Genomic DNA, 6,853 nt, shown 5'->3' on the forward strand with positions numbered 1-6,853 from the left:
CAATAGCCAGGCCAACAAGACGATTATAATTTATTTGAGGAGATTCTTAAAATTTTTTGAGAATTTATCTCCTAAAAATTCACTCATCAAAAGAGATTGAAGAATCTGAATATCAATAATTTTCATAAGCAATTGAGTCAAATATGAATTTCGAGCGATTATAATTGTAAAGAGGTTTATCACTATAAAACTATGCAATGATTTATTTATTTTTGGATTTTTAAAAGCTAATTAGCTAAATAATGCCAAATGACTGAATTTTAAGCTGTCAATTGGCAGCAATTATGTCCATATATTTTAATAAATAATATAGAATAGATTTTTTAATTGATTTCTCAAAATTGTATCCAGATGAGTTTAGTTACACAGAGAACAAGAGGAGTGGAGTGTAAAGAAAAAAGGAAAATCATTGGCTGTCACAAGTTTTGAGAAGAAATAGGTGAATATATATAACAAAAAAAAGGAAAGCCGAAGCCTTTAGAAGCGTTGGCATTATTTTTGTACACAATATTCCCACTTGCACTCCCTCTCTCTGTGTACCCTCCGCATCGAGAAGGGAGCAAAACAAAGGAAGAAAAAACAATGGCTTCTCCGGTGACACTTCCGATCTCCAGTCCGCAATCTACGGGTACTGCCGGATCTCAATCTCAGGCCCCTATCTCCACTCCCGCATTCCGTTCATTCATATCTCGTCTTTCATCTTCGATCCGTCAAGGTTTCGCTCAACGACGCCCTTGGTTAGAACTTCTCGACCGCACATCATTTGCCCGTCCTGATTCCGTCGCTGAAGCAGCCTCGCGCATCCGCAAAAACTTCTCCTACTTTCGCGTCAATTACGTTACCTTACTTGCTAGCGTACTCGCTCTTTCCCTTCTATCTCATCCTTTTTCTCTCCTTGTCCTTCTTGCTCTCCTAGGAGGATGGTTTTTTCTCTATCTGTTTAGACCTTCAGATCAGCCTGTTGTTATCTTTGGCCGTACTTTCTCTGATCGTGAAACGTTGGGTATCTTAGTGGTATTCACCATTATTGTGGTGTTCCTCACCAGTGTTGGATCCCTGCTTATCTCTGCTCTTCTTGTTGGACTGGCTATTGTTTCTGCTCATGGAGCTTTTAGGGTTCCTGAAGATTTGTTCCTTGATGATCAAGAGCCGGCCAACGTTGGATTCCTTTCGTTCCTCGGTGGTGCTGCTTCATCTGCCGCCGCTGCCGCTGCGCCGGCTGTTGCTGCTCGTGTGTAGTCGGATCCATTTGATTTGGAGACATGATTATGAGGTTGGTTTGGAGCTTCTATATTTGATGTGAATCAGTTATTCAATTTAATTGAACTGTAATATTCTTGGTAGAGAAAAACTAGTTTCTGCGTCGGATTTTGCAGAAAATATTTAGAAATTTTGTATTCAGATTATAGATCTAGATTGGATCTGTAATTTCCAACTTTTAGATCTATATTTAACTCCTTACTTTTGTTTGCTACTACATTTTAATTCATGTTTATCTGTAAGTTGGTGGCTCAGATGTTAAAATTTACGTGATAGTTTGCCTATGAGTTGATTTCTACACTGAAAATTGATGATGACTTTCGTTCTGCTCCTGCTTATAGTTCTTGGATTTTTCTTTACATGCTTTTCTATTTTGTTGGTTTGTGGGCATCTCTGGTACATGCCATCAGAGGAGGGGAATGTGAGATGTTTAAGATGATCCTGTGTGGAGTTATGCTGGAATGAGAAGAAGAGAAAGAGATGGAGTTGAGGGAGAAACAATATGTGTGAACACTAACCTCTTAGGGAAGATTATGTTTATGGTAGCACTAGTCTTCTGCACTTCTGTTGCAGATATATATATATATATATTTTTTCTGGAGATGTTTGCAGATAGACAAGTTGTTTCTTAACCGTTTAGCCTTATCTCGATTTTCACAGTAATGTGAAGTTTTAAGTTTGTCTTTCGTCGTGGATAAATTAGCTATAAAGGTAGAGTGTGTGTGAGAGAGAGACCCCTTTGTCTTTGACTCTGTTTTGTATGCATTTATTTCTTCATGAATTGCTGATTGATCTGTTTCGATGACCAGCTGGCTGTATTTATGAATGTTAAATGATTGTTATTGTTCTTGCTGCATGGTTAAAAATCGCTTGGTTGATAGTATCTATTTACTATTTAGTCTAGTGACATTGAGACGGGGACAACATTCAGTCTCTAAAAGGCAGCATATGGTGACACATATGTTGGTTATTATTTTTCTAGTGTCAATGTATTTTATGTGAAACCACAAAATGTTTTTAAGAGTTGCTAAGCTGGGTTAGAATATGACATTATTAGCATCAGATGCGATGTTCTCAATAACAAGTAGATGGATTAAACAATAGATAAGATATATTGTCTCTTGTAGCAAGGTCTACAGTATAATGATCTGCAGTTGCTTCTTAATAAAGCTATACTAATATCTTGCCGGAAGGGAACCAAAAGGATAAAAGGGAAGGTAAGAAAGAGGTGCATTATGTTCCTATTATACATACTGGCAAAATGAGTAATTTTTAGGGTTACAAGTCTTATATACATGGAGGTTTAAGAACCATGAGTAGCTTCTTGATTGGAAATGCTTTGTGTGATGTTGTGATCACTTTGTGAAGTGTCTCAAAGTTATGAAACTAAGTTTTCTTTGAGTATGATATTGTAGTATCAGCTCTTTTTTTGTTCTCTCTTGCTCCCCTTAATATCATGAGTTGATGACCAACTTGCTAACTCTTAGGATTATCAAGTGTCAGTTATATTATTCTTCAATAGAAGTTGTCTGCCTCATGCGCGTGAGAGGTCCAGCAATGGGATCTTCTTCTTTTCTGGTGGGGGTAGTTAATATTAAATTCTATTTTCATTCATTAATGTAATAATAATAGCACTTGGATAGCTCTGGGTTTGTACAAAAAAAGAAGAAGATCAAAACTCAGCTTCTATGACATGCTAGAATTTACATGTTACTTTTTACACCAAAATACGTAGCTACAAGTCAATGGTATTCTAACCTATGTGTGTTCTCTGTGCTGGCCCCGAACATTGAGTTTCCATATAATCCACCAAATACAAAGCTGGAATGGTATCTCAGATTCTTCTTCTACCTTTTGCCAAACATGCTTTAACCTGTCCAGCAGAGAAGCAAATCGTTGCACAATAGGGAAACCACTGGTCCACACAGAAACAAATGGTTAGCCTACTCTATCTCAATTTCACTTGTAATATCTGCCTCACAAAATCAAACCCCTTACATTTACCTCCTTGAGTCAGGATCGCTTCATAAGAAGCGTGCAGCGACTTTTCTTGCGACTCCGTAGGACATGAAAGCTTTTCCAATTGTGAAATAACCAAGATATTGTTTCCAATTCCAGATAGTTGTGGTTCAACGGGCAACTTACATTTGGTCGATCCATTGTCTGTTGTGCTAACTTGTTTCTGCCAAGATGGAAAATGACAACACACTGTTCAGATTGTCCAGATGATGCATGGTGCTAGAACAATTAGTGATGTTCATATGGAGTTGACTAATGCAAACACTTAGTAGCAACTTGTCCAGTGATGTTCATACTATACCAACACATTCAAAACTATGGCTTGGATAATAATATTGTTTTTACTTCATTGGCTATACTCCATAAATATAGTTACTATTTAGAGTATTTACTACTTTGGGTATAAATTTTAGAGTATTTCATAAGTAAATTCAAATTTACTGCTTCAGAAAATGCATCTTCAAATTTATAAGTTTTATACATATATCAAAATAAATTATTTCTTCTAAAATGATACATAATTAATCATCTTAAAATTATAATAACTTACAAGTTGCAACTTTTTTTAAAAAAATATTGCTACTTTAGTAGAAAATTGAGGTATGCACATAATATATACAGTAATATTGTTTTCTAACATGTCTTCCATTGTATAATCATAACAAGCCTATAAAAATACTGTCATTTCTAGTAAATAACGATAACGAAGACATGAAATATATTTCCACTTGTGGTGGTTGTACATTTCTGGAATTCTTGCACGTATGATCCGAACATACAAATATTGATTACAGTCAGTCAAAATCTATTAATGATAATGTATAATACACCAGGCTAATGTTATGTCTACTACCATTAGTTTCTTTTTCTTTTTGGAAAAACTACAGAATATGACAAACATCAATATATATTTAAGACAAATGACTACATTTTATCTTTTTTATATTTTATGGATATAAATACACAATTAATAACAAAGTTAATGATATACAAATAATATGTTTTTTTATATATATAAATATAAATAAATATTAAATAGGATGCTTATTATTACACAATAATTAATTAGCCATGCACATTTTCATCTTTCTTAAACGGTTGTAATCAATATTTTCCTTTTTCAATGTTTCTATCTCATCAAACTTGCCATCATCAACATTTTCTCTTTCTTCAAATTCTCTACATCAATGTTTTTTTATTCATTCCCCAAATTATTCCTTCCGATTCATTATCATTTTGCACGATTCCAGAAAAAAGTTTGATGGTGTTTATCAATTATATATCACATGATTGTAGTTTTTTTCTTGATTCTATGAAGATTATATTTGTATACATACATATTTTCATCTATTTTTCATAGGGTTTCGATTGAAGATTTTGTTTCTCCATTACAATGGTTGAAAGTGGTACTCCGAGAAGGGTTACAAAATGTATACATTTATTTGATAAATTAGTGGATGAAATACCTTCTTTTGATTTGTATATTACTCAAGAGCAAGTCAAAATTTCAAGGTTTATTATTGTGATTGAGAAAGAAAGAAGAACAAAGAAGGTTAATGATCTTATACCATTGAAGTTGTGTGAAGAAACCGAACATGCAAAATCAATAAAGAGGAAAGAAGGTTCAAAATCTTTAAAAGTGAAAACCAATCTAGAAAAAAAGTCAACAATGTTGATTCAGGTGGTAGTGGAAAAAGAGTAGTTCAACAAGAATCGGAGGAAAACGAGATTGAAGTTTGTGTTCTTTATAATTTTAGAATAATGTCATTTATATATATATATATATATATATATATATATATATATATATATATATATATATATACACACACACTTTCATTATGTGAAATTGTCATTATGTGTTGTCATCTAGTATTGAAATAGTTTAACAAGTTGAATTTGTATGTATATAGTTGAAAAAAAAATTTATTGAGGAGTTGTGTGATTGTCAATTTTGCATACAGTAGAATACTTGTATACATAGTTCGATACACATGTATATTTGTATTGTTATACTTTCATCAATACTTTACATTTCTGTGTTAGTCAAACATAGCATTCATATTGATAATTTGTAGAGTAGAATGCATACAATTTTGGATACTTCTATTGTGTTAATGTGAACAATATAAGAAATTGAAATACAAATAGAGAGAGTTATACTTGTCATTTTTTTTTATGTATCTTCATCTTGTATTGAAATAGTTCAACAAGTTCAATTTGTATGTATATAGTTGTAAAAAAATGAGTATCGAAAGAACATGAGCAAAAAGAGATAGAATGATTGTGAAAATGTCAATTTTGTATATAGTAGAATACTAATATACATAGATAGTAGGATACACATGTATTTTTATGTTTTCATCAATACTTACATTTCTATGTTAGTTAGTCATTCCATTCATATGAATGTTTGTAGAGTAGAATACATATAATTAATTATTGATACTTCTATTGTAGTAATGTGAACAATACAAGACATTGAAATACAATTAGATATAAGTTATACTTGTCAAGCTTTTGAACAAAATAATACATATATACTTGGATAATTACATATACAAATGGATACTTCTAGTGAATAGGTTTCACTGTCAATTGATTATTAGTTTCACTTTGCCACATTAATCGGATGTACATGATACATTAATACTTTACATTTGATTATTTGTATTTCAATCTATGTTAGTATATTATTGCATTTGTATGAATATTAATAGAATTGAATACATATATACTTGTATACTTTATAGTGTACTAATGTGACTAGAAGAAAGAAATTGAGATTTATACTTTTCAAATCTTTTATACTAAACAATTTATATGTACTTGGATATTTACATATACAATTGGAGACCTATAGACTATAGTGCATTAAGAGTTATTTGCCACTTGTTTTGGATTTTCATATGTAGTTGTCACTTGGATTCGACTGAACATATACCCGTACTCCCATATCGTTGCATATTTTCACAGGAGTATCATTACCTTTGACACTGTATTTGATGGTGATACACGTTGTAGTCAGATCAATGTTCAATTGGCCCGAAATTAATTCAATCAAATCAGAATACGAAGTATATTCTTTCAATACGATTCCATCAATACTATATTCTATATAGCAATTTTCATCGTTTCATTTTCCAGCATGTCTGATCAATATTGTTAAGCTTGCCATTGAATTCAACTTTTTTCGATTCATGAATAAGAGCAATGAAAAATGAAGCAATTTAAAAAAAAAACTGAAAAGAATTAACGCAATCACTGTTAATTGGTAATTATGACTTGTTAATTGATTAATGGAAAATTGAGAATTTAAAGGGATTAGTTAAAGGTCTGTCAATTATAAATAAGAAATTTTACCTTATTTAGTGCTTTATAATTTTAAATATATTAATGTATTTAACAAAAAAAATGGGCAGGCATAGAATACGGCTATATTAAGTTAGAAGATATAGCCATTTTATGTAAATATCACACTTCTGACTATTTTAATTTAATAACCCTTAAACTATAGTTATTTTTGTAAGTTGCTCTTCTTTTTTTTTTCTCCATAAATTGCATCTGGGAAAGT

At 31.8% G+C, this 6,853-nt stretch overlaps 1 protein-coding gene across 1 annotated transcript; it reads left to right on the plus strand.

Moving 5' to 3' along the window:
• Positions 1–476: 476 nt before the first annotated feature.
• LOC125819265 (PRA1 family protein B3-like) lies at positions 477–1,465 on the plus strand. The gene has a single exon (XM_049498733.1). It carries the CDS (start codon positions 583–585, stop codon positions 1,237–1,239), a length of 657 nt encoding a protein of 218 aa, XP_049354690.1. The 5' UTR covers positions 477–582; the 3' UTR covers positions 1,240–1,465.
• Positions 1,466–6,853: the final 5,388 nt, after the last annotated feature.

This window comes from Solanum verrucosum, unplaced genomic scaffold, assembly GCF_900185275.1.
Source record: "Solanum verrucosum unplaced genomic scaffold, falcon-dt-bn FXZP01000207.1, whole genome shotgun sequence".
Classification (NCBI taxonomy): Eukaryota; Viridiplantae; Streptophyta; class Magnoliopsida; order Solanales; family Solanaceae; genus Solanum; species Solanum verrucosum.

Bases quoted from the DNA above. Each gene is read 5' to 3' on its own strand.
- LOC125819265 (XM_049498733.1), top strand. From the start codon at position 583: ATGGCTTCTCCGGTGACACTTCCGATCTCCAGTCCGCAATCTACGGGT.